At 46.7% G+C, this 25,482-nt stretch overlaps 10 protein-coding genes across 10 annotated transcripts; 4 read left to right on the top strand and 6 right to left on the bottom strand.

Moving 5' to 3' along the window:
• Nucleotides 1–372: 372 nt before the first annotated feature.
• Nucleotides 373–2,399, bottom strand: BGW36DRAFT_323627 (uncharacterized protein). The gene is made up of 2 exons (XM_046212693.1): nt 1,945–2,399; nt 373–1,879 (listed from the first exon to the last, which is right to left on the bottom strand). The coding sequence occupies exons 1-2, from the start codon at nt 2,249–2,251 to the stop codon at nt 558–560; spliced, it is 1,629 nt and encodes a 542-aa protein (XP_046069233.1). The 5' UTR covers nt 2,252–2,399; the 3' UTR covers nt 373–557.
• A 1,021-nt stretch (nt 2,400–3,420) lies between these two features.
• On the top strand, nt 3,421–4,895 carry BGW36DRAFT_453887 (glycoside hydrolase). The gene is made up of 3 exons (XM_046221888.1): nt 3,421–3,630; nt 3,703–4,085; nt 4,143–4,895. The coding sequence occupies exons 1-3, from the start codon at nt 3,506–3,508 to the stop codon at nt 4,763–4,765; spliced, it is 1,131 nt and encodes a 376-aa protein (XP_046069232.1). The 5' UTR covers nt 3,421–3,505; the 3' UTR covers nt 4,766–4,895.
• A 766-nt stretch (nt 4,896–5,661) lies between these two features.
• Nucleotides 5,662–6,444, bottom strand: BGW36DRAFT_300247 (uncharacterized protein; the record flags this gene model as incomplete). The annotated part of the gene is made up of 1 exon (XM_046211608.1): nt 5,662–6,444. A coding segment is annotated over one exon (783 nt), but the record flags the coding sequence as incomplete, so codon positions are not given.
• A 1,559-nt stretch (nt 6,445–8,003) lies between these two features.
• On the top strand, nt 8,004–10,419 carry BGW36DRAFT_429605 (uncharacterized protein; the record flags this gene model as incomplete). Its single annotated transcript, XM_046220716.1, has 2 exons — nt 8,004–8,052; nt 8,105–10,419. The coding sequence occupies 2 exons, from the start codon at nt 8,004–8,006 to the stop codon at nt 10,417–10,419; spliced, it is 2,364 nt and encodes a 787-aa protein (XP_046069230.1).
• A 93-nt stretch (nt 10,420–10,512) lies between these two features.
• On the bottom strand, nt 10,513–13,183 carry BGW36DRAFT_383270 (putative ATP-dependent RNA helicase). Its single transcript, XM_046216641.1, has 9 exons — nt 12,671–13,183; nt 12,372–12,597; nt 12,251–12,323; nt 11,873–12,200; nt 11,781–11,810; nt 11,572–11,730; nt 11,340–11,520; nt 11,266–11,274; nt 10,513–11,192 (listed from the first exon to the last, which is right to left on the bottom strand). Exons 1-9 carry the CDS (start codon nt 13,154–13,156, stop codon nt 10,921–10,923), a joined length of 1,764 nt encoding a protein of 587 aa, XP_046069229.1. The 5' UTR covers nt 13,157–13,183; the 3' UTR covers nt 10,513–10,920.
• Nucleotides 13,184–13,339: 156 nt separating this feature from the next.
• BGW36DRAFT_383268 (uncharacterized protein) lies at nt 13,340–15,009 on the top strand. The gene is made up of 4 exons (XM_046216640.1): nt 13,340–13,940; nt 13,995–14,378; nt 14,449–14,581; nt 14,637–15,009. Exons 1-4 carry the CDS (start codon nt 13,736–13,738, stop codon nt 14,749–14,751), a joined length of 837 nt encoding a protein of 278 aa, XP_046069228.1. The 5' UTR covers nt 13,340–13,735; the 3' UTR covers nt 14,752–15,009.
• A 296-nt stretch (nt 15,010–15,305) lies between these two features.
• BGW36DRAFT_300371 (putative glycosyl transferase) lies at nt 15,306–17,625 on the bottom strand (the record flags this gene model as incomplete). Its single annotated transcript, XM_046211618.1, has 3 exons — nt 15,306–16,559; nt 16,612–17,328; nt 17,392–17,625. 3 exons carry the CDS (start codon nt 17,623–17,625, stop codon nt 15,306–15,308), a joined length of 2,205 nt encoding a protein of 734 aa, XP_046069227.1.
• A 1,957-nt stretch (nt 17,626–19,582) lies between these two features.
• BGW36DRAFT_207254 (uncharacterized protein) lies at nt 19,583–20,313 on the bottom strand. Its single transcript, XM_046209895.1, has one exon. It carries the CDS (start codon nt 20,221–20,223, stop codon nt 19,714–19,716), a length of 510 nt encoding a protein of 169 aa, XP_046069226.1. The 5' UTR covers nt 20,224–20,313; the 3' UTR covers nt 19,583–19,713.
• Nucleotides 20,269–21,403, top strand: BGW36DRAFT_383261 (concanavalin A-like lectin/glucanase domain-containing protein). The gene is made up of 2 exons (XM_046216639.1): nt 20,269–20,890; nt 20,954–21,403. Exons 1-2 carry the CDS (start codon nt 20,358–20,360, stop codon nt 21,207–21,209), a joined length of 789 nt encoding a protein of 262 aa, XP_046069225.1. The 5' UTR covers nt 20,269–20,357; the 3' UTR covers nt 21,210–21,403.
• A 1,261-nt stretch (nt 21,404–22,664) lies between these two features.
• Nucleotides 22,665–24,424, bottom strand: BGW36DRAFT_398874 (uncharacterized protein; the record flags this gene model as incomplete). The annotated part of the gene is made up of 6 exons (XM_046218465.1): nt 22,665–23,369; nt 23,427–23,463; nt 23,519–23,700; nt 23,762–23,944; nt 24,026–24,264; nt 24,292–24,424. The coding sequence occupies 6 exons, from the start codon at nt 24,422–24,424 to the stop codon at nt 22,665–22,667; spliced, it is 1,479 nt and encodes a 492-aa protein (XP_046069224.1).
• Nucleotides 24,425–25,482: the final 1,058 nt, after the last annotated feature.

Raw genomic sequence — 25,482 nt, 5'->3', positions numbered from 1 at the left:
ATTCATCTGCTGGCCACTTCCATCAAAGTGAATTTAGATCGAATAGGCTGGTGGATAGCCAATCGCAGTCATTCTATTAGCATTATCCTACCATTATGTCGCGGCATTATTTAATAATACGAATCTTATTGACCAGCTCTCGGCCTTCCTCCCGACGCCTTGCTAATTCGTAGTACTGCATCAAACCCTTGTCTAGTCTCTTCTTATACGGTCGCGTGCTGCTTGACAGAGTCTTTATTGGACATATCTTTGTTTTGGACAGGCTAAGCATTGCTAGTACTGCAACGTAGATTCTCCACACCACCTGTGAATTATCTGATCAGACTGCTACACATCATTCTTCGTGAAGTTATATTACTTTTCCTTGAATCTGGCTAGATTAGCGTGTTCTATCTTTTTTCACCATCGAGTCGCTGGTGAAAATAGTTATATGGTAACTAACAGCATAACGTAATGCATATACTTGTATGTGCTTGGTTGGAATCAGAATCAGTTGACAAGAAAATAGTAAAAGTGTGCAAGTATTCAACCATGTCCATATATTTTCAGTTATGATTCTAATTATTCCCCTTGGTGATGATATCAGCAGCCTGTTCCGCAATAGCATAGGTAGCAACCTGGTAATGAGCACCAATAGGGCAGGGCATGACGCTGGCATCAACCACCCGCAACTTTTCCACCCCCTTCACTTTCAGGTCTGTATCAACCACTTTACCCATCGAGCAACTGCCCGTGGGATGGAACCAAGTCGCCGCAAAACGTTTTATGCGGTCGTCAATTTCGGCATCTGTACTTTGCGATGTCAGTGGAGCAGAACATCCCGGCGGGAGAAACTCTTGGTCGACAATCTGTTGGCCTGCCTGTGATTCGATTGCCCGCAGAGCAAGACGCACACCTTGCCGCATAACCACCCGGTCCGCCTCGGTGGCATAGTAGTTCGGATCAACCAACGGATCGGCCGTGGGATCGGCCGACGCCAAACTCACCGAGCCACGCGACGTGGGCAGCAAGTTGAGAATCCCAACCGTCATGCAGCTCCCGTCAAATGGGACGTTGAGGTGGGTATATGGAGCCTCGGTTGGCGCATATATCGGAAGTATTTCAATATGTCCACGGGTAGGCGCCAGATGCGGGTGTGAGTCGTCTACGTTCGTCTCCCCATCCTTTATTAAGGCTGCCTTCAATTTGACCGGATCCGCGTTCGCCGTAGCGACCAGATCTGCGGGCAATCCGAGCAGGTAAGAAGGGTTATTCCACCCCGGAGCACCCGCAACGAGAGACTTTTCTGGGTTTTTGATACGGTAGAATTGAGCAAGACAGGTGTGGTCATTGAAGTTACGGCCCACGTCAGGAGAATCGATTAATTGTTCGATTCCTTGCTTGGATAACTCGGCCTCTGGGCCAATTCCAGACAGCATCAGAACCTGCGGACTGCGAATGGAGCCACAGGACAAGATGACTTCTTTGTTGGCGCGGATTGTGCGACCGTCATTCAACTCTGCTCCCGTAGCAACATTGCCCTGCAGGATAATACGACGGACAAAGACATTGGTGATCACCTCGACGCCTTTCAACCCGTACGCCTTTCCCGCGGGTTGACGCTTTCCCTCGCGCCAGTTTTCAGTGTAAGCTGCAATCCCTAGTGGGTTTCCAGCGTTGGCATCTGGATTGGTAGGTAGCCCTGTGGCAAGAAAAGCGTCCTGCAAGAGGTTTCTGAGCGGATAGTCTCGCGCCGAAGCGGTAGTGTGAATTGGGCCGTCGAAGCCATGCTGCACGGGATCCGCGCTGGAGGGGTCATGATGAGTCTCCGTGCGACGAAAATAGGGTAGCTGGCCGCTGTAGCTCCATCTGTCATCTTGAACGGTTTTCCCCCATAGATCTGAATCATTAGCAAGCGGTTTCTCCAATCTATATTTACATATGCAAAGGGACTGCAGTGCACACCATAGTCGTCTTTTCCTCCCCGCGTCCACATTGCAAAGTTGACCGAGCTGGAGCCAGACAGCTGCTTGCCGCCGGCGTTGAATACACGGCGTCCATCGTAGTGCTCCTGAGGTACCGTCAGGTAGTTGTACTCAAATTCGCTGAGATGAAGGTTGAATGTGCCCATGGGCTCAGTCATCCATTCGTGGTTGTGAGCGTCGGGGCCTGCCTCGACAAGCGTCACGGTTGCGGTTGGATTGTACTCTTTGAGTCGGGTTGCCACAACACAGCCGGCCAAGCCGCCTCCTAGGACAAGATAGTCAGTCATTCTGGCTGTTTCGCAATTGAATCGGAGACAGCAACTCCATATACATATATATATCGACTATTGATGTCGTGTAGTGGCTATCATACATTGAACGCATTGACAGCGCTATGGAAGAGGAAACGTCCATCACATGATTGGTAAACGTGACCGGGAACCATGGATAACCATCTCTCAACACGTAATAATAATGAGGCTATGCCCAACAATAACAGTCTTAATGGGACTAAGGAACAGGACTAAGGAACAGATAACGCCTTAGGGTTAGGGTTAGGGCACGCATTATTAATGTTCCTCCCGGCTACCGAGATCGAAGACTAATCCTATGACGTCGATTCTCTCCGTTGATTTCCTGTGGCAGACTACATATTTGATACAATTGATACACAGTAAGTCAATATGAATGCATGGTCGATTCATACGATGCAGATGCACGTCCAATCATATCGGGTCCACCATACCTAATCGCGGATAAGCTTATCCTTGTGGGAATTATCGACCTTATTGCTTGATCTTTGTAGAAAGCGGTTCTATTTCTTGCTGCATATTTTATATTTTGGTTCTGATAGAGTTGCCTTTTCGAATTTAAAATGTGGTAGTGTTGATTGGCTCAACCATAAATGTTTCGCAGTGCTTGTCAACCACTAGGTTAGCAGGTACTAACTGCAATATCAATTTGCCGACCTGTTACATCGCTGAGGATCTGCATCCTCCTGTACCTATCCGAATAGCCGATTTAATTAAACATCAGCCACAGTGGTACTACTCTGAAACCAAAGTACACTTAATGCTAGCAGTTAAGGTACCAATCCAAATTACTCCATCTGGCCCCAGTACCTAGACTAGTCGATTCCCGTAATAGCTTAAGAGCCCCTTCTATATCTTATGGGTCAGCGTCGCATTTTGTTGCGAGAGCGACGACATCACGTGATTTAGTGCCCATTTAGATTTTCGTATACCACGATGTAAGCTGATGAATGTCCAAAATAGGAAAGGCTGTAAGATGCAGGGTCAGCAGTTTACTAGCTAGTGGTTTTGGGCGGCCTTATTTGAGGTTGATACGTTAAATCTCTCCTAAGCATAAGTATTATTAATAGCAGTTACGGACTACAGCTTAAGAACGGGTCCGAGTAATTAATAGGGATGCATTACCGTATATAAGAAGGATACCCATGAAATCTAGAAGATGTACAAAAGGAACCGAACCCTTATAGTTATTACTCCAATAGTGACACTCCCTTGATTGTGCAATTCACCATGCCAACATTTAAACAATTAGGGCTTGCCCTTTTGGGTCCCAGCATTGTCTCTGCTGGTCCCTTGAATAGAAATATTGCTAAACGTGATGGGTCTGATTACAAGGACAATGCCGTCTGCACAGCGTATGTTGACCTTTTATTCTATTCTGAATATTTTCTGAAAAGGGAGAAACTAACCGCCGACATCTTTTACAGCGACCAACTCATGCGGAACTACCAAGTACACGACACTGGGCTCTGGGGGAAAGACCTATGGTGGCAGTCTGGAAATTTCATGTCCGCACTTGCAACATTGACCTCTCTCAACTCGGACTACTTGTCTGAACATGGCGATGTCTTTGTCAACACCTACGACACCGCAACTGGATACGGCAATTACGTCAACTTCCTCGACGCTTTTTACGACGATGAAGGATGGTGGGGAAATGCCTGGCTGGATGTATACGATGTGACGCAGAACCAGACATACTTGGATGCCGCGATCACGATCTACAATGATATCATTGGAGGACTGGGGACACCGTGCGGAGGAATTTGGTGGGACAAGAATCAGTCCTATGTGGCTGCGATCTCTAATGGTAAGGTTTTGTGAATCCCAATTTGCTGGCCCATCAATTGACTGTTATACTGTCTAGGGCTTTACATTGAATTAGCTGCTGGTATTGCTGCTCGCGTGGGATCTGACCAAGCTTCGGACTATCTCAGTCACGCTGTTGACGGCTGGAATTGGTTTTTCAGTGTTGGACTCGTGGGCAATGACAGCATGGTCAGTGATGGAGTGGACAAAGGCAATAACTGCGCACCTGTTGGCGCCAAGTTCACTTATAACCAAGGAGTCATTCTCGGCGCCGCCGCCGAATTATACAAAGCCACCAACAATCAGACATACCTAGAGCAAGCAGCTGCCTTAGCCAACGCCTCCAGCGCTGCTGGTTCATCAGTGACCGACTCCAACGGAATCCTGCATGACGGATGCGACGAATCCGACAACTGTGACGAGACGGCTGAAATGTTCAAGGGTCCGTACATGCGCGGTCTGCGGAAATTGCAGCTCGCGTATCCGCACGATAACTGGAAGAATTTCATCATCACCAACGCCCAGAGCATTTGGAACAACGATTTATATTTTGAACAGACGGACAGCGGCTCGGTATGCAATGTTGGCGAGGATTGGGCCGGCCCTTACAACTCAACCAACGAGGTCACGCAAGGTGCTGCATTGGATGCCCTGAATGCTGCTCTTGCCGTGACTCAATAGACTGGTCTCCAAGTCTCCAAGTCTTCAAAGTGGAGATGTGTATAAACCAGGATGTAGCTTTGACTTGTATACAATTTAGACTACGATGTACATAATATATATATCATATTACCATCACTTGATGATTTCACCGTTTCTAAAAATTTGAGCGCACTGCAAAGTCACTGTATACAACAAAGTCTGTTTGCCTGCCCAAAAAAATTCAACCTGACTATTTTGTACAAGATCGTCACCGAATTCTCACGACTTACAATTGACGAATGGCTGTGGATCATGTAACATGCGCACAGCCAAGCCACAATAAGCCCTAGCCAACAAACGCCTAGGTAGTGCTAATTATAAGCATAAAATTAAAGGCTAAGCTCCCTGTTCGGGGGCGAAAAGAGACACCGAGGTCAGCATTTCCATGTTTTAGGAAAAACCCCGCGACAAATGTATCAATAATACTGATGTTTGATCAGTTATGTTTTCATCTAAGAAAAATACATGTTTTTACATAGAATAGACAAAATTTGCTAATTACCTATCATTTCAGCCGGTCCCGACTCCTACATATGAGAGTTAGGGCTAATTTTAAAAGGGAACGTTCAAAACAACCGTGTCCAAAGTCGAAAGAATTACAGCATCGAATAAATTTGATGTTAGCAATAATTTTTATCATAGTGCCATTGATAGTTATATGACTATCTACTAACGTAAAGTAAGGGGTCGCGTTATAAACATGCATGAAAGTATATATTACAAAGAAATAGATCTGTTGATTGGTTATTATTCAAATTTCTCTCCTTAATACCGGAGAATTTTGAGTGTTTGTACATGCTAACATTTACCCCAACTGCAGGCATGAAACCTAGAAGATAAAAACAGCAGGTATTCGATCTGTGGTGATAAGAAGCTCAATGAAGACGTTTTATGAGGCTCCCACCCGGAATCTGCATATCCAACCCGGTCACTTTGCGGATATCTTTTGCCATGGCAGAGATCGACGAGAAATACGCCGGTTCACAGTCCAAATGACCACCAAAGACCATTCCCACAACATTTGCAGTGCGGCACTCCAGCACCAGTGATCCAGAATCTCCAGGACCTGCGAAACGCTCAAAGCCGCGATCTGGTATAACGCAAAGCTCGGCTGTCATTTTGCGATTGCCATTAGCATCATAACTGGCAATATAGCTCAGAACCGGGTTAATTACACCGCTAGTGAGGCCCGTTGTCGATCCCTGTTTGTACACAAAGCCATTGGATGGAGGTTTGCCGGCATGTAGAATCCGTCGAAACTTCATGTGCTGCGTCTCTGTACTGCGGTTTTCTACTTTGTTGGCACGCGTCAAGGGGACTGCGTTGTGAATTTCGACTAGAGCCCAATCTAGGCGTTGGCTACCAGCAGTAAATTGATACCCTGAAGATGCATACACGGAGCCAAGGAGGGAATTTCGATTAATGCCTTGAGTTGTGATTCTTTGAATTCGAGACTTTTCCTTCTCTATGTTTTGCTGTTCTGCAGGTAGCTGTAGTTCTGGGTTACTGTAATTTAGAGCAACAAGCTCGCCTGCAAGTCGCACAAGAGCCTTTCGATTTTTTGCAACCGTTTGCAGATGTGAGCTTTGGCTTGGGTGTGTACAATAGATATCCTGCTGGCTTCGACTGTTTCTAGAACGGCGGATGTATGACTCTGTATGGCCATCTATCAGTGATACTCAAAGGCTTTATGTGGGTCGATTACCTGTATTCTCGGCGAACGGACGTGACATTTCTGTATTGCTCGCGGTGGTATATGGCCGAATGACATGCTCGCAAACAAGCGCGCAGTGCGCGACAACATCTCCATTCTTTTCAAGCAGGTTGAAAAACCCGCCAATAGTACCGTTAGATTCAAGATTCCCTACGATGCCCATACTAGATCCTATCGTTGGGTATGCTGAAAGAATATCAACTCTTCCTTGGCGTATTTCAACGGTGAGCCCACCTACAATGTCAGAAAGTCATTAACAGGGGTAATTTCAAACAGCTAGAGAGAAGCTTCGCTTGCCTGTTAGCTCATGAATCATTTTCAATACTTCGGTAAGACTGGGTGTTATGGCTGGCAACGTCCTGGTTGTAATGACGACTGCATGGTCATCATTATTGCCCACGGTTGAGTCTAGTTGACGCCGACAGGCGAAGTCAATTGCATCAAATAAAACACTACTTTCCTCGAGTAAAGTGGCAACTTTGAGTCCTATTTCATTATCATCCCAGATGTCGACGAGAGGATGGTCTGGCGCGACAGGAGAAAATCGTAATGGCACGAGATTCTCGTCACTCATGTCCCAGGATACGCTCTCACCATCGTAAGCATATCGATGAATGTTGTATGGATAGAATATAGCCATATGCGATCGAGAGAGAGTTGGCTCTATCCCATCCTTGCTTTCCTGGATCACCTGTTGTAAAGACTTAAATGCGGGCATGATCGATATCATTGGGATAGGTGTATCGGATTTTGGTATCTCCCGTATTGTGTAGCAGGAATTATTTACCAGTACAGGTCGCTGTAGCAACTCTGATATTGGGAGTAGGGGTGGATTGCTTTGTTGATATGGATTCAAACGCCATATTTTCTGTTTTGGTGATGTCCTACATTGGCATGATGCTTTTTTTTTTTCGGTGGCGTCGTCCGTTGTGTAGTTCTAGATCTGTTTGTAGTTTCTTTGGATATACGCATCATTCTAGAGTGTGGAATCAATTAAGAAGCCCTCTAAATCTCATTCCTATTTGGTGCCTCAACGGAACGGCTTCATTGGGCGGGCGTAGATATACCCGTATAAATCCTTTCCTTTCTGAAACCAATCACTCGATGTGGTCATTAAATTCAATCTTCTGAGCAGATACTGTAATTTTAGACATTTAATCAAAGGATTCACATGCATACTTGAGTTGTTTGTTCAAGCTTGGGGTAAAGCAAACACCATCCTCGCAGGGCACCCTCAGCCTTCCTAACTTGGGCCGTCAGTTTGCAAACGCTACCTTCATTATTTGACTTGATTCTGTGGGTATAGAAGCTTCTGGTTTTATTTTTCACGCGAGAATGTGCGATACTTACGGCGATTTTCCGGCAGATGACTGATACTGGTATTTATTCACAGTACCGCGTCCCTTTGTCTTCGAACTCTGTAATAGACAACACTCAACACTTTTTTCGCAGAGTCAGCCTTAGATGAAAACGTTCGTAGCACGATTCAATTTTTGAAATCAAATGGCAGACTCGTCGATACAAGGTTCGCTCGCTTCCACAGGCAGCGAAGGTATGTTTCATATATTTCTTGTATTTGGGATACTAACCACTGTTCATGCTAGGCCGTAATATCACACCTGACTTCTGCAAAATAACTTCTGGGAAAGAATTTCATCGCACTCGGGAGCCCAATACCCTAGATTGGGTGTTCAGCCATCCCCAACTTCAAGAATTTCGCGCAAGTACAAGAAATGAGATACTATGGTTTGCTGCGCCAGCCGGATGCGGAAAGTCTGTTAGCACAAGATCGATCATAGAAGAAAACATCTTCCACTCTGTTGATGGGCTTGTGTGTGCGTGTTTCATATTGAAGGATGGGTCGAAAAGACAAAAGCCAGCAACAGCATTGCAAGCACTGCTCTATCAGATGTTTACTGCGCGACCACAGCTCTTTAACCGTTATGCTGCGGATTATGTTAAACAAACTAACAACGGACTACTTCATGATAAGGTTGCATTGTGGGACATATTCAAAAAAGCCTTAGCGGACCCAATTTTAGGGAAAGAGGTTGTGTGCATCATGGATGGACTTGATGAGTGCGATGACACTGCCTGGTTGATTGCAAGTCTCATGCAACTTTGGTTCGATGTTGAGCGTTCTGAGGCAGACTCCAGACCTATACTCAAGATATTCCTCACATCAGATCCACGCGTAGAATTTCAGATACTCTTTCGTAGTACGCAGAGGCTACGTGAGATACATCCTTCTGAGTCCGTTGAAGAGATCAAGTCCGATTTACGAACATTATACCGATATCGCCTGGATAGACTGCCTTGCTCATCGTCGGATCGGCTAAAGATTGATGAACGTTTTCACAAACTTGGTTCTGAAACTGCCAATTACTTGTGGTTCAGCCTATACTGGCCGCGAATTGAGAAAACGATAATCAGCCAGAGACGTGCAGAACGAAGCAAGCTCCTTTCTCGGATTCCCCAAACCCTCGACAAGCTGTATAAGCATCTGCTGAAAGGCTCTCAAGATGAGGATACTGAGGCCTGGATGTTCCGCATGGTATTTGGAGCAGTGGAGCCGCTTACATTGACAGAGCTTAACGCGGCTTTCGCGATCAGTTCTGAAGCAACTTCCTACACGAATCTCAATCTGAAACAACCTGGCCAGTTTAGGCAATATCTCAATCAGTTATGCGGTCCACTTCTTACTACCATTGATGACAAAGTATACTTTATCCACCACAGTTTTAGGGACTTTTTGTGTCATACTAGTAGCTTCAAGCGACATACAGGGAAATTCATGCACAAAATCAGCAAAGCAGATTGCCACACTGCGCTTGCAGAGGTTTGTTGTCGGGTTTTGAAGCCGAGAGAGTGCAAAAACGAAGTTACGAATGATGCTAAGCGCAGAAAGACTTCGAGTGGATTTCAGCGCAACAAGCAAACTTCTGACGACATCATCAGTCACAACCCTTTTCTGCGGTACGCCGCAATAAACTGGCATCAACACGCAAAACTGTCGCGGAAGCATGGCCCAGAGATTAACGAGATTATTCAAGATCTATGCACCCCAAAAGAGGCCGGCAAGATCCCACGCGGTCTCGGTATTCTCAGTCATCAAAGAAGGCCAGAGATGGCAGAACTAGCCGCCGAAATCGAGAAGATTGTTCCGCGACATACCCTCTCTACAAACGCCACTACTATTCTTGTCCTATACATAGCCGCTTGGCTCGGTTTGCATACTCTTCTGAAGCACATGCTCTCCAAGAAACCACCCAGGGGGGCGTCAGCAAATCTCGCCGCGACGCTTATTAACCACGCTCCACGCACAGGCTATCTCACACCCTTGGGCATTGCAGCAAAGCGTGGCCATATCGAAGCCACCAAACTTCTTCTCCTCAAGAGTGAGACAGAGCCTTTGGATCCTAACATCTCCCCTCAGTTGTCACTCCAGCTGTCCGGCGATGTCAAATGGAACACTCTTTTCCACTGCGCCCGCAGTGTTGCCAAAGCCGCCGATGCCCCTGCCATATCCCGTGTTGAGAAACAATACAAAGGTCAGCTTGTGACTGCTACCATGAGCGGGGAGTATCAGTATGTGGAAAACCTGCTGGCTAATGGACCCGATCCGAGTGAGTTTGATTTTAAGGACGTGTATTGCGCGGCACTCTATTCCTCTCTGGAGGTTGATGAGCCAAACACAAACGTTATTGTACGGTTACTAGAGGTCGGCGCCGATGCTAACTATAGAAGGGACAATGCCGAGACAATCCTTGAAGTAGCTGCACTTCATGAGGACCCCGAGCTGGTGAAGATGTTAATTGAGGCCGGTGCTGATCCTAATGTCTATTCGGGAAATGGGAAGCATTGGTATGAGCATGTCGGTATGAAAGATGTTGCGAGAGAGGCTGGCTTGAGAGTTTGAAATGTGATGAGGGCAGTAAAATCAAGAAGTCTACTGCATTAAACGCAACTATCTTGAAATCTCATTTACATGTATAGAGAACATTCAGGCCTCCGATAAAGCACTGTATTGCTTAAACCAAATTTTAATGGCCGATTTCATTGCTGTGTAGAGTACGTTTGTTTGGCCTGATTAATTCAAAGCTCCTGCGAGAAAAACGAAGTATTGGCGATCGTAGCTATCATTAAATCATTATTAGATTTGCCTGACTCCTCCTTAGCATGCATCAGCTTGGCATTGTCAAGTATTCGGGCTGTGAGATGTTGCAGAATCTCCACCTGTGTCTTCAGTAAACAGTGCACATTTATTACTTGAATAGACTACATGTAGGCCACACCAACTATCACAGGTGAATTAGACTCGGAAATTTTTAAAATGTACAACTGCATGCTGATCTAGACCATACACCGAACTCCTCCCATGCTTTTTGTCGTATGAACAAATAAATATTCTGATCGCTAATCAATCCTCCCGTTTTCGCTTAAAGCGAGGTGCTTGTTTGGGCTGGCTACCATACGCCCTCCTCGCCGGGGTTTTCTTATCTCTGCTCATACTTGCACCGAGGAAAAGGTCAACTCGAGGGGGCGTAGAAAAGCCGAAACTCTTGGCAACCTTGACCAGATCGAGTTTGTGGATATCAAAGACTGAGCGAAGGGAGTGCGATCCGTAGGCGTTCAGGTACGAACGGTAGCCTTCTTTAGCGGATTTGTTGAGGTAGTAGTTTTGAGAGATCACTATTCAAGGGCAGATTAGTTATGGATGTGCGTTTCTAAATAGAAAGAGAAATGCAATGAGGAGATTGCTCACGTTTTTCAACTATACGATATATTCACATCAGTAACTATATGATGAAAAAGGAGGGTTAAGGGGTAATAACTCACGTTGAGACTGGACATTAATAATCTTCTTCTGGGGAAACTCGAATTCGACAACTGGAACTTTTGCTTCCTTTAGATGGGTTAAGAATCCCATTTCCGATGGCTGTAGAAACATAAGACTACGACCCTTCGCCTTCGCACCACGTGCAGTACGACCGACTCGGTGGATATAGTCTCGTGGGTCCTGATTTAGTTAGCAATTTTAGGTCTAACAAGGGAAAAATGTGGCACCTACATCTGGAGGATCGAATTGAACGACATAGTCAATTTCCGGAATATCGAGACCACGAGCGGCGACATCCGTGCAAACAAGAATGCCCCTCTCGCTGTTAATGAACTCGAAAAATGTAGATGTTCGCTTCTGCTGTTTTTGGTTGCCGTGGATTGACAAAACCTGGTCAAGTCAGTGGAAAACCAATCTTATTGAAGTATGCCAAATCGTACCGGAAGATCAATGTAGTTCAGCAATTCAGACTTGAGGTTGTTAAGTTAGTTCAAAGTGCTTGAGTAGTAGATACCAACGTTGAAGCACTCACGTAATAATTGACAGAATTGCAGCTTGAGAAAAAGACGAGGATTTTCTTCTTCAAATTTCGCTTGAGGAAAGAAAACAGAAGGAGAAATCGTTTATCTGGTTCACAAATCACATATCCTTGTTCGAGTCGATCGACGGTAGCATTTTCCATTCGGGGTACCACATTGATATAGAGCGGTCCTTGTCTGAGGGAGATTCGCGCTAGGTCCTCCACCTTCGTAGTCTGGGTGGCAGAAAAGAGCGAAGTTTGCCGTTCCCCATTTCCTAGGATTTTAATGATTTGTTTCATTTCGTCTTCGAACCCAACTTCCAAGATCCGATCTGCTTCACTATGCGAAGTTAGCAATGGAGGGTCAGGTTCGAGGTGAATGTAGCTCACTCTATAACCAGCTGGCGGAGATTTTTAAAAATGAAGCCCTTGGTGTTCTGTAAATGATCTAGCAGACGACCGGCTAGCAATCGGTCAGCATTGACATGTGAATCTGAGTCAGTAAACGTACGCGTTGCGACCACAAGATTGACACCCTTCTCCAGCTTTTCAGCCTCTGCTCGTCTGTTTGCTCCTCCCATGACGATTCCATGCGTTTGGGTGTGTTTCTCCAGCAATTGCCGGGCGACGCCCCAGATCTGCAGCGCCAGTTCTCGAGTTGGAGCCAGAACGAGCACTCCGGTACCATTCCTGGGTTTGAATTTCAGGCTGTGAAGCAGCTCAACAGCGGGTATAAGCTATAGCATCAAAATTGTTAGTTCGCATTACGTGAGATAAACGTAACATTGGAGATGTTGCAAGAATCCTTACGAAAGCCAGAGTCTTTCCCGAGCCAGTTTTTGCAGCACCCAGGACGTCACGACCAGCCATCAGAGGAGGGATGGCGCGTTGCTGGATTTCAGTCATTGTTTCGAACCCCATCTCCTTGATCGCCTCCATGGTCTTTTCCGACAGCTTGAGGTCGGCAAATTTGGTTGGTATCGAATCGTCAGTCTGGGGAAGAGATACCGCATTGGCGGAGGGCAAATCAGCGAGATTTTCCTCTTCTCCATTCTCATTGTCGTCCTCTTCGACTGGCTTCGAGTCAGATTGATCTTCTACCCCAATTTCATTTTCTTCGTCTGCGATCTCAGCATCGGTACGGTGAACGGTCTTGTGCTTCTTCGGCTTCTCAGCCTTGTCGCGTTTTTCGCGTGATCGGGTCGGAGATGACTTGACTTCCTCCTCCGACGTGGTTTGCTTACGCTTCACTTTTTTCGAGGTCTCCTTAGAAGTAGCCATCTTCTCTTTCGACATGTTTTGCCGACTGTTCACAAACTGTCTGCAAAGTTGAACTACGACTTTTTTTTTTCCGGCGGCAGTACTAATCCCGCAGTCACGTGGCTAGTCCCACCTCCGCTTTACAAGCCAATGACAGAGACTTATATGCTCACCGCCTACCTCTACCATGAGCATTGTCTTGAGACGCTTTCGAGACAACCAAACCAGCGTCGTCATTGTTAATTTTCCTTTGAACATACTGGGAGCATTTTCGGTTCATATAAGTTGTTTCTCAGCGTAATTTTCACGTTACCCTAGGCATCATCATTGGTAGATTCAACGCTGGACCTGCTTACGGATGATTAGCCAATCGCATAGCGTCTGCTGGTGCCATCTATCAGGGCCATTGTATTCGAATGGTTCCACAGATATCTGTTAGAAGTCAGGCTTTACTCGAAGACGATAACTACCTGTCTATTCAGTAGCCATTTCATATTGCAGTCTGGCTACAGCCGTGAATTGTAATACTCCCGGCTTTTATCACCGCAAGGATAGGACGACCAAAGATTCGACCCGACAAAACAAGTATAGGATAGTACAAATAAAGAACCCGAAATGCAAAACCAGTCATTCGACAGCCTACCCCTATTTTCCCTCCGAGAACGAACGGCAATCGTCTCCGGCGTAGCCAAGGCAGGGATAGGCTTTGCCATTGCTCAGATTCTAGCTCAGGCGGGCGCCAACGTCGCCATTCTATACCATAAAAACAAGTCCGCAATTGATGCCGCCGACGAAATAGCAGCAAACTACAATGTTAAATGTAGGTCCAGAAAAGCAACGACTTTGGTGCACACATAGCTGAGAAGCCAGATAGGTCGCGCAATCCAAGTAGACGTCACAAAGCAGCCCGAGCTCGACGCAACCATAACCGAAATCGTGAAACAGTTTAATGGACGCCTGGATATCTTCGTTGCGAATAGCGGCATAGCATGGGAGGAAGTGGAGGCGATCGATAGCAGTGTTGCGCATTATCGCCAGGTTATGTCGATCAATCTGGACGGTGTGTATTACTGTGCTCGCGCTTCTGGAAAGCATTTTCGTCGGCAAGCACAAGAAAAAACTACCATTTCGGGTCACCCTCTGATGGACTTCAAATCTGGGAGTTTTATCGCGACTGCTAGTATGAGTGGACATATTGTGAACGTGCCTCATTTGCAGGCTGCGTACAATACGTCAAAAGCTGGGGTTATACATCTTTGTGAGTACCAAAACCTTTTCCAGGGACGCATTCTCGTTCTAATGATATGATGAACTAAAATTATATGTAGGCAAATCCCTAGCTGTTGAATGGGCCGGCTTCGCTCGCGCAAACACAGTATCGCCTGGCTACATCGAGAGTGGGTTGACAGGTGATTGCTCGGAAGATGTCAAGGACTCTCTCCGAGACAAGACTCCAATGCGGTTTGTACATCTCATAAGTTCATTCAAATTCTTTTCTAACAATTTTCCAATACAGCCGCATCGGGCATCCCGATGAGTTGAAGGGCGCTTATTTATATCTCGCATCGGACGCATCGAGCTTCACGACTGGTGCGGATATTGTGGTAGATGGAGGTTATTGTCTTCCATAGATGATTCATTCTGGATCAATAACAGTCAGCTGCTTGATAAACCACCTATTATGGGGTCTTAATTCCAGTATCTAGTCCTTGTAAGTCGTATAAACCAGATGCCTTTGTTTCAACATACCTCAATCACACCGATGTATCGATAAGAGACTATCAACCGACATGTGTATTTGTCGAGTCTGAAGACATCCAAGACAGAGACTGGGATTATTATAAACTACGTAGAAATGATGAGATAAGAATACTAGATATCCATCTAAATGCATTATTTATTTGGTATCAAAATCAATCCTATAGTCGATGTGCACCTCAACACTCTCGCCTCGTAAATGCCCGAACGATAATCACAGGTAGAAAAACAAGAGAAAATTTTCAAGATCAAGTCTGTTCAGAAAAAGCCCTAACTCCAATAATTATCTGTAGTATTACAAGCACAAACGTACGGCACATTCGGAATCCTCGATCCAAACGACATCAAGTCCCCGCCCGCATTCAAAGGGATGGTAGGAAGGGTAGTTGAAGGGTAATAAAATATATATTCATAAGATCATCGTACATCAAAAGAAGAAAGAGTAGACAAAGACCACGACTGTCCAGGCGGTTGCGACTGTATACTCGAGCTCGAACCAGGCAGCTTGGCCACCAAAGGCAATGCGCTTGCTCTTGTTTGTCGGGTGGGCGACTCCGGTCTTTGGGTCTCGCTTCAACAGGTCTTCCCGATCGGGCATCGACGGAGGATCGATCGCATATGAAATCGGTATCCAAAGGGAAGTGCAGATGAAGAGGAAGGTCAACGGCGGCCAGAATGCATGTGTCATAAGACATGTGAAAACATTCCTGAAGCCAGACTCCTGGAAGAAGCAACGATACGATGACAGGATAACGGCTGCCAGAGTGACGTAAACGAATGCCAAATGGAACAAAGCCATGTAGTTGAACAGAATTGTCGAGAGGCGAACGAACATGTTCTTTCGTCTCTTCGGATCACGCTCCTCAAGTGCTGAGCTCAATGAACCAGTGGGTTTGAAGGCTTGGGCTTGACCACCCAGCCACCTGGGAAGGATGAATGCCCGGACAATGCAAAGGGCGATGTAGGGTGCCATCCAAAGCTGGTATCGGGACCCACGCTGACCAGTATGATAACCGGCAGGGATGAAGAGCACAAATTCGCAAAGGCGATTGGCAATGGTCGCTGCGAAACAGGCCCGCATGAGCCATCTGAGTTGTTCATCGTTGGCATAGGCCACAAGAGGTTTGCCCCATAGCAGAATGATAGGAATGGCGAACAGGGACGCAGTGAGAAGGATTGTATATACACTCAAAGTGGCGTACAAAAACCCAGAGAAGCGTTGAGCCGCAGTCATTTGACGAACGGCGTCTCCCCAGAGGGAGAATTTCAGCTTAACGGCAGTGTCAACTGTTCCAATGGCCCATCGAGTACGCTGTTTCAAGTGAGAGCCGTAGTCATCCGGCACAGTACCAAACTGGAGGGGTTCGTGGATGTACGCAGTGTGCCATCCTTTGCCAAGCATGAGTGTCGACGTAGCGACATCTTCAGCTAGAGAGCCTAACGGGAAGTTGCCAATCTCGTCCAGAGCGTCCCGTCTAACTACATAACCAGAACCAGTGCACCAGGCAACGCCCATCGCATCTTTGATGGGCTCAATCACGTGGACGAAAAAGTCCAGACTTTGAGCAAGTGGATCAGATGGCGGAGTGTTGTAGAACAATTGGGGAGGACAGGCAAGGGCCATCTTTGGATCTATCAGGAGGTGGGGAAGAACAGCCCGGAGCCAGTCCTGCTCGGGAATCTGCAAGGAGTCAGTGACAGATCTGTTATTACGAGGATCGACAACAACTCACCATATCCGCGTCCAGAGCGGCCATGAATTGACCAGCACCGCCAGGCAGTTGTCGGGTCTCGTCGAGACCGTAGTTCAGGTTACCAGCTTTGAAGTGGTGAGGCACGCCGGGGATCTTCTTCCGTGCCATGTAAAATACATTAGGATGGACCTGTCCGAGCTGGTTGACGGCCTCTTCCAAGCTAGCCGATGCGCCATCATCCAAGAGGATAACCCTGAATCGATCGCGCGGGTAGTCTTGGTCCAAGGCGCCCCGAAAAGTGTCGAGGACGACGTCGTCATCTTCGCCGCAGCAAGTAATGAACACGTCCACGGTTGGGACATCATCTCCAGTCAGCCGCAGTTTCGCTCTTCTTCTCTTCTTCATAGCCATCATGGTCCAACAGTTGTGCATGAGAGAAGGAATAGCGACGATAATCTCGATTGCAATGAAAACCCAGGCACCTGGAAAAGCCATGTGGCTGACATTCTGTGCGAAGATAACGCATGCTATGCGTAAACCCAGATAAGCCACGTACAGTCCCATGTTGGCAACGGTCAAAATGGGGACCAAATGGAAGAGCCATCGTTTCCAGCCCTTCCAAATCTCAGCATCGTCGCGGTCATGCAGCCGGGCAATCGATCCGGGTTGAACCCAGTCCTTGGCCAGCACTGGTGATGGAGGCTGGCTCACGAGCTCTGTCAGGCTCGCGTGACTTTGAAAATGGTGATTCTGATACTATCAAAAAAAAAGACGACGCGTTAGCTATATCAATAAAAGGCGAAATAATGAGTTCCATACCAAAGACGGAGTAGCTGAGCGCGAGTCACCGGGGCTGGTGACGAACGAGTCAGCCATAGACCTTCTATAGGGCGTGTAGGGACCCTGGTAGTCTTGACTGAAGGCCAGGCCAGGTCTGATGGGCTTCACGGCGGGTCGTGGAGTGGTGCGTCCTGGTTGAGATCCATAGCTATCCGTCCTCTGGTGAACATTGTGCTGGTATTGCTGGTCTCGCGTGGGATCGATCTCAACCATTTCTTCACCATACCACTGATTTGTCTGGCCATGGGCGTATGGGTTGTGCCCGTATCCGTTCATCGTGATCGGACGGGGCGCTGGCGGTCCCAGCAGAAAGCGACACCTGCTCCTAAACGAAAGACTGTGCGAGGTGATAAGCGGATAGGGGGTGTAGGTAAGACTGGTAAACAATTAATTGGCAGTTGGGCAGCGTCAAGTCACCTCAGCACTGGCAAGGTCAAAAAGCAAATGCAAAACGAATGTGGACAGCCAAGGAAGCTGTCAGAGTCAAACAGGGTACGCAGTGATGTGGAATGAATGACGAGAGAAAAGGGTTTCGGGGGGAAGAAGGATTGAGGTGGGCGACTGTCACGCTCTGCTTATCTGAGCGAGCGAGGCTATTGACCAGGAAGCATGAACCTGCCTGCCTCAATGCACACTGGACGACTTCATTGGGGGATGGGGCAGGCAGTCCAATCGGACAGCCCCGGAGGCCAGCGAGAGTCTACGACAGGCCAATGGGCGCGCGGCGATACGCGTGGTAATAGTGGCTAGTGGGAGATACTGTTAGTTACCAGACACAGCCTGCTCCTGAAAGCGCGGGATCGTGTGCGGCGTAATTAACTCAGATATTAAAATACCACCAGCCTCAATTCGGTCACAGCCAGGCCCCCACGCAGGACAGTCAGTGGTACCAGCATCATCACTTAATTAATAGAGACTATTGCTAATGTGCATTGTGCACCGTTTGCGGTCAACATTATTGGCCCAGAGTCGCTGTTAGGGCTGTCCTGCAGCGGGGCTGCTCTGCATCGGCTGCTGCTCATTGGTTGTGCAGAAATTTTAGTCTCTACGATAGATCTACGGCGGTGCCGTTGTATGATGGCATATCTGCTCGATCCGGGCTAGCGCCCCTAAATATAGGATTTCTAGTGGCACCGATTACCCCACTGTGCTCAGCGCCGCATGAGCGGCGTCCACCACGTAAGGGCCCGGACCCAGCAGGCTGTGCTGGTGGATTCTAGGCCTGCGTCAACAGCCCACACCCCCTGCCGTTCCTGGTGTAGCACCCTGGTCGAAGACGCAAGCTGATCCTCACCATCCTCTCGAGCTCCATTTTCACTCCTGCCCAGGACGGAGAAACTCCGCTTCAATCTAAAATTCATGCATCTAGGCAAGGATCACGAAGTCAAGTCATCTCCATTTATACGCTAGACAATAGATATTATTCGATGTTGGACGGGTACGGCGCACCGGTCAGATCGCTGATCAGCCACTCGATGTGTATTAGTTAGTTCTTTCAAGAATGATTCGTGTTATCGGTGGCTTTCGTCCTTGTGTAACGGCCGTTAAAAACTTATCACCCTTAATATGTTATCTTATTACCATTGCTATGGCTATCCCAGCAAAGCCACAGTCAGCAGCCACTTCGACTGCAACGGTGAATGACATAAATAATGCTATTATGGACAAGGCCTTACATGCTATTGTCATTTGACTGCATGTGCCATGTACGCACGGAATTAGCTGCTGCGTACGGATAGTACGTACAGATAAAAAACTGGCCTTGTGCTTGATGCGGCTCCGTGCACACCTACTATCCCTCGGCGTAATAAAACCGACAAGCAATGCAACATGGGCAGACAGAAATCGGCACCGGCTATCATCTCTCGATCAGATTAAGATCTCATCGAGTCTCTTGATCCCCATCGAAGGATCATCATTTCTAGGTCAAAACATCATCGTCATCATCTTGACCGTTCTCGGCCTGAGCAACAAGAAAACGTTACATAGGAGAGATGGTTGCGCACACGCTGTGTCAGGACGGCATGGGGCGCGCTAGTGGTGATAAGCTCTCTATCGGAACACCAGGCCCGCTGTTGGTTGGGTGTTTTGACAAGCCCCAGCGCATGTTCCCCGGCGCTTGTCTCCATCAGGCAATTTACCAACGACTAACCCCTGCAAATAGCAAAGCGCGAGCCACAAAAATGGGGTGAAAATTCTGCTTTGGGCTGGGTTGCTTACAATTCAGCGACGGGTCAGGGGGGCCTGCTGGCCAGTCAGCGGCCGCTGGCTCAGACACGGAGGTCTTGGCGCTCGGTCTAGTCAGGGGACGTTACGGTACATACTAAATACATAGTACCCAGTAATTAGGACTAGTACTGAGGATCTGATCGAGCGGTGATAAGCACCTGCTCCGTTTTTGTTCTCTTGTCTTGCCCGTGTCATCCCAATCAGGTCACCCATCACGGTCTGACTCGCTCCCTCGCACCAAGTTCTAGCCTCATTTCCTTTTTGATTCTTGTCCTCCTCTTTGGCTTCGTGTTGTATACTTCTGCTCTTATCTTCCTTCCTCCTTCCCCTCCCGTCCCGCTGCTCTCTTGACGGCATGGCCTTTCGCTGGGTTGTCAACGCTGGCCTTCTGGCCATCCCCATCGGAACCACCATTGGCGTCCTGGTCGGCATCGATGCACAGCGGCAAGCTTCTGGCCAACAACCCCTATTTGCCGGAGGTGGTAATAACAATGGCGGTACCGGAAATGGTGGTGGCAGCAGCAGCGGCGGAACAGGGAGCGGCGGTGGTAACGGAGGCAGCGGTGGCAGCGACAACGACATTAAGTGGAACGACTACTGCCAAACTGCCTATGGTATCTCGCCCTATACCAAGGGACAGGAATATCTGCGTTGGTGGCTCTTTATCCCGCTCCAAACGGCCTTCTCGCTGACGTGCCTGCAGTCAACCCGAATCAATGGGGTATCGATGGGGGTATCACAAATGGTGTCTCTCGATTATGTATGAATGTACGTCTGCAATCTCGCCTCCGGTAGTCAACCCAGCGACAGCCAATGCTGACCACGACGTACAGGTTACCACGTTTGATAATGGCACCTATGCCACTAACACCACCGCCCCTGAGTTCGCGGTCACCTGGAATTATACCCAAGGCAATCCTGACCAACCTGTGCATGCCTTTCCCAACATCATGATCAATGGGACCACCCTCCCTGTCCACGTAAACAGTCTGAACAATATCACCCTGGATGTGGACTGGACATACGGATTAGGCAATGAGCCTGTTGCAACCACGGATATTAAATCTTTAGACACAGCAAGCCTCAATGCCAACGTTGCCGTTGATATGTTCTTGGACAGCACCCAGGAACTTTCATCAGACAGCGAGAAGGCCAAATACGAAATCATGGTCTGGCTCGCTCGCTTTGGTACCTCGACTTACCCCTATGGCAAGCAAACATCGATAACCCAGACAGTAAATGGTGTTAACTTGTTCGTTCCCCCTAACCCTATTGCTTTATGCATTCCTCCTACTAACCCTCTTATCTCCACCAGCGATCTCTGGTCTGGCACGAAAACTACCACAAACCAGATTGTCTTAACATGGGTTGTGCCAGACGGCACAACTGCTCAAAATTTCACGGGCGATTTAAGAACACTACTTGATCGGCCCACGGGAATTGCTGAGGGCGAATATCCTTCGGCTACCGATTATTTGGGTCACTTCAGTTTTGGCTCCGAGGCTTATTACATTGATACCAACGTCACGTTCCACGTGCCCAACTTTGCGATAGACATACGAACATAAGATAACGGATGGGGAATAAATATATGGATTAGTGTAAAATAATGATTACTGGAGTTTGGAACGGCCATAAGTCTTATACAGGGATGCTTTTACGGTTTATTCAATTTTGTGCAGATTGGATTAGGTTGGGTAATTGGAGTTGCTTTAGCCACTGTTTCGTTATCAAATAATAGTGTAACATGACCTTTTCTCTATCCTATATTGGCTTTAGAATCGATTTAGTATCGACTGGACCGCCTACGAGTGATGTAGTGGGTTGGTGGCTGAACCTGAATTTCACCAACCCATTCGACTGGTGTAATCCAAACTCACGGATTCAATATTTATAGAACACCGAAAATCTGGATTCTCCGCATACCAAACCGAACGCCGCGAACAATTTCACCCTCTCTACCCTCCCTCCGCAACACCATATTTTATCCCTGGTCCTCATATACACTTCAAACCAATGGAAATAAATATGAGTATGCATAGACAAACTAATTCCTTAGCAATCTAATTAGCACGATAGACGAGAAGTAACAGATGTAGGAAGAAATGCTTACAATAGACCAAATCAGCAAAATGATAGTAATAGCCAGGACGTATACGATTTGGAGCACCTGGGAACGGAAAAGGGACCTGCGATATTTCTGCCAAGAGAAAACTCACAGAATCACATTGGTCACTGCGCGCTTGCAGGCCCAGATAACTGTATATTCTGACCGAGGTGGTCAGTGGACATAAATGGCCGTGTGATGGCATACGCATAATCAGCCAGTATCAATTCATCTGCCAGTCACTAAGCGGTCGCATTTGTTGGCACTGGACGGTACGTTCATTGTTCCGGAACCTATATAGATGCAATGCTTGAGATTGGAGTCATACCCAAAGTTTGAAGTCCTTCGTGAGGAGTGCTGAGGTATGTCCATACATGTGCTGAACTGGGGGAGAACAAAGGATGGTAGGGTCTTAAATGCTGAATCCAGGACCAGAGGCAAATCATGGAAAAGAATGTGAAGAAAACAAGGAACCATGTTTTGGGTCGTTGATAGCATAGCATGCCATATTTGGCAGTGTCCTCCATCTCCTCGTATGACGGCAATCAGCTATAGTCAGAAACTGGCACTGACCTTCAGGTATATAGAGTACCAGATGACGCCAATAACGTGATGGTAACGTTAGAATCAGGGTTATATCAACAGTCAGTTAAGATATGGCTTAGACCTGCATTAATGACAAACCACCTAACTAGATAAATGCATTTCCATAAGGAATTGATGTGCTATCATGATAATATAGCCAACTTAGAGCTGGTGACAATGTTGACTGGCTATTTTAAAAACGGTGACTTGCCACGGTCAGCAATACTTGGAGATAAGGTTGGACCAGCAGAGAAATAATAATAGATGGGAACTATATGACTATATGAGAACTAGATATACCTCTTTAACCCACCACCAGGACTTATCAGCCCTATTTTATGATCACAATATCAACTTCTCTACCCGCCTTGATATTAATGTCCACGGGAATATTCACTCCCTCTAAAGACTCATACACCACTCCTTCTTTGTGCCTTTGATAAATACCCCAGCGACCGCCGGGTAGCTTTTTGACTTCAAAGCTGACTTTCACATCTTGGCCAGCCCATTCCTGAAATGTAATTGTCATAGCAGTAACATTCTCGTCGAAAATATCTCGTAGACAATCAACGCCGTGGGAAAGATCCAAGCCGTCGACCCAAGGGCGGCTAGACACATCCTCTTTCGTCCATGGATTATCCCAGATCCTTTTCTGACCATCTTCCACATTTAGCCTGGCGTATCCAATAGCAGCATTTCCGGAAAACGGATCCATTCGCGTCCACTGCCCCTCATCGTCCGTTGCCTGGCCACATCTAGGATAGTATAGACCTCCATCTTGCCATGCTGGCGCCAGGTTCGCGTCGACATAAGCTAAAAGATCCTCTAATTCGGTCGTTTTCCCCAGTTCGGAAAGCCACTGGACAAAATATCCCAGGGTTGGCTCGTTGTAAGAGGGTGAATTGGTGTGCCGAGCAGCAATATAGTGTCTGCGTGCTTCATGTAGAACATGCGAATGGTCGTCATCAACATTTTTCAGTTGTTGATTAAGAGCTGCTCTGTAGAAGGTGGCTACGGCGGGATGCTGGATTTCGACCTTGCCATCGATGCAAGTGATATACCCTAATATGTGTTTCTAATATCCGCTTCGCACAAATTCAGTGTTCCAAGAATTCATGAACGCAGCAGCCCTGTATAAAGTTAGCCTGAAAATGGGAAACAGATTGAAATCGTTAGCTATCTTACCAGGCAGTGAACCCAATACTACGGGCCGGAGACACAGTTCCTTGCTTAACGCTCAGCCAACTTCTGTATAGTTCATTGCGTGAGATCATGTCATTGGATTTCAATGCAAATCTGTATTTTTCAAGGACCGTCTCCACAATATTAGTTCCCCTCCGGATATCATTCAACCGCATTGCGATAATCTAAATTATCACCTTGTCAAGAACTCAAGTTTGAAGAGCATTATTGGGGGTAAAATCTTACTGGGAATTGATTACAAGCCACAAAAACTAAACTAGGCTCACAACACACGCCTATCCACCCATTGCGCTCCATTTCCTCAAGAATTGCTTCTTGTAGGCTTCCATTATCATATGCAAAACTTTCTTTCCCCATCCCCCAAAACAGCGGGTCCCATTCAAACGTCAGGCTACCTTGACGCTCAAACTCGTCGTCGTTGAAAAGCATAGCATAGAGGCTGGTCATGAGTAAGAGGTGACCGCTATACATGATATTCTCTCTAACGACCGGGTTCGCCCAGGGTTTGCGGAGCTCTTTCAGATCTGGGTCTAGGCGAATGCCGGATTGCGACGTGAGATACCAATACCCCCATACTTCACGTCGTAGCATCTTGTAAATTAAGCGACGGATCAAGCGTTGAAAGAGTGTCCGCATGGCTGGCATACGATGGAAGTGAGTTAATGCAGCCGCGTAAACCATGGTTGCTAGTTGATACCGGTATGCGTCGAGGAACTCTTGGGCTGGCTCTTGAGAGCCCATATGCGGTCAGTCACCATCGTTGGCTGCACTTAGATTATAAAAGTGACGCAGATGGCCCGCTTGCTCTTTTGATAACTTGGGGTATTTGGTCAGATCCAGAGGTAATTTGACATGCTCTTTAACGACGGCTTTGTAAAGGTACTTCATGGCTCCGAGCAGTAATATGTAAACAATTTCAATTTATAGAAGAACTCAATATAAAAGTGGTTATTTGATATATATCTAGGTGTAGACGGTTTATATAAAAGGACTGCCAAGAATTTCCCGCAAGAAATAGTCACCACCAACTCACCAGTTGACCCATTAATGCTTTGTTCGGAAATAATTTATCACAGCAAAGTATTGCACAAACACGGGAGGCAGGGCGTACATGTGTTAGCAAAACTTGTATACTTCAAATAACTGTCTTTCGATGATTCAAGTTTTCTAGTTACACATTAAAAGCAGTCATACTCGGAAATAAGGAACGTTACCGTTTGCTGTCGAGGACCACCGTCAGTATCCGTCATCGCATTGCAGTCATCTGCTACACATATACCGAAACAAAGGGTATCTAGATAAATGTAGTGCTGTATTTCTCACCTCTCGTAGACTGAAAAATCATAGTAAACCACATGTAAACCTAAGTAGTAGTGTTGCCATGCAATACAAACATTGGAGAAAGTTCATTTAAAAGACTGACTCATTTATGATATGTGTCTGCGATTGATTACGGCCATGAATCATATCATCATGAAGGAGTCTCAGTTTAGGTTATGACGAAACCAGCAGAAACCAACACACTTTATGCTGATCTATGAGGTTCCACCATAATGAAAACATTCCAGTGCCGTTCCTTTATGATATAGATGTTCTTTGTTCATCTTCGGCAATGTACTAGAGCTCTGCATTCTTCATGTACATAGAGGACCATAATCTGTATTATCTCAGAATGAAAACATTCCTTATATCGTTACATCTTATATATTAGTTCGAAGGTCATTGATATGTAGAACATATGTAGTAAACACCGGAAATGCATCACCCTTATGAACAGAGATAAAGTATATAATCGGGAGCATCTTTGAATTGATTCTCTGTCTAGAATGTTTAATTACGAGTAATTCGAAAAAGAAAAGAAAGAAAGAAATCCGACTGGAGTTTTGCTAAAAAAAAAAAAAAAAGACGAAACAGCCGTGGCAAAGCCATTGCATGCCATGCCTCGG

The sequence above is a fragment of the Talaromyces proteolyticus genome (assembly GCF_021365285.1).
Source record: "Talaromyces proteolyticus strain PMI_201 chromosome Unknown BGW36scaffold_9, whole genome shotgun sequence".
Classification (NCBI taxonomy): domain Eukaryota; kingdom Fungi; phylum Ascomycota; class Eurotiomycetes; order Eurotiales; family Trichocomaceae; genus Talaromyces; species Talaromyces proteolyticus.
This window is presented reverse-complemented; position numbering and strand designations above follow the sequence as displayed.

Excerpts from the sequence above, each read along its gene's own strand:
- BGW36DRAFT_323627 (XM_046212693.1), bottom strand. The coding sequence starts at position 2,251 with ATGACTGACTATCTTGTCCTAGGAGGCGGCTTGGCCGGCTGTGTTGTG. Across the intron at positions 1,880-1,944 it reads GGGAGGAAAAGACGACTATG|ATCTATGGGGGAAAACCGTT; the intron begins GTGTGCACTGCA and ends CTAATGATTCAG.
- BGW36DRAFT_453887 (XM_046221888.1), top strand. The coding sequence starts at position 3,506 with ATGCCAACATTTAAACAATTAGGGCTTGCCCTTTTGGGTCCCAGCATT. Across the intron at positions 3,631-3,702 it reads GACAATGCCGTCTGCACAGC|CGACCAACTCATGCGGAACT; the intron begins GTATGTTGACCT and ends CATCTTTTACAG. Across the intron at positions 4,086-4,142 it reads TGTGGCTGCGATCTCTAATG|GGCTTTACATTGAATTAGCT; the intron begins GTAAGGTTTTGT and ends TATACTGTCTAG.
- BGW36DRAFT_383270 (XM_046216641.1), bottom strand. The coding sequence starts at position 13,156 with ATGTCGAAAGAGAAGATGGCTACTTCTAAGGAGACCTCGAAAAAAGTG. Across the intron at positions 12,598-12,670 it reads CGGGAAAGACTCTGGCTTTC|CTTATACCCGCTGTTGAGCT; the intron begins GTAAGGATTCTT and ends TTGATGCTATAG. Across the intron at positions 12,201-12,250 it reads CTCCGCCAGCTGGTTATAGA|TGAAGCAGATCGGATCTTGG; the intron begins GTGAGCTACATT and ends AACTTCGCATAG.
- BGW36DRAFT_383268 (XM_046216640.1), top strand. The coding sequence starts at position 13,736 with ATGCAAAACCAGTCATTCGACAGCCTACCCCTATTTTCCCTCCGAGAA. Across the intron at positions 13,941-13,994 it reads AGCAAACTACAATGTTAAAT|GTCGCGCAATCCAAGTAGAC; the intron begins GTAGGTCCAGAA and ends GAAGCCAGATAG. Across the intron at positions 14,582-14,636 it reads CGAGACAAGACTCCAATGCG|CCGCATCGGGCATCCCGATG; the intron begins GTTTGTACATCT and ends TTTCCAATACAG.
- BGW36DRAFT_207254 (XM_046209895.1), bottom strand. The coding sequence starts at position 20,223 with ATGTCGTTGTCGCTGCCACCGCTGCCTCCGTTACCACCGCCGCTCCCT.
- BGW36DRAFT_383261 (XM_046216639.1), top strand. The coding sequence starts at position 20,358 with ATGGGGTATCGATGGGGGTATCACAAATGGTGTCTCTCGATTATGTAT. Across the intron at positions 20,891-20,953 it reads CAGACAGTAAATGGTGTTAA|CAGCGATCTCTGGTCTGGCA; the intron begins CTTGTTCGTTCC and ends TCTTATCTCCAC.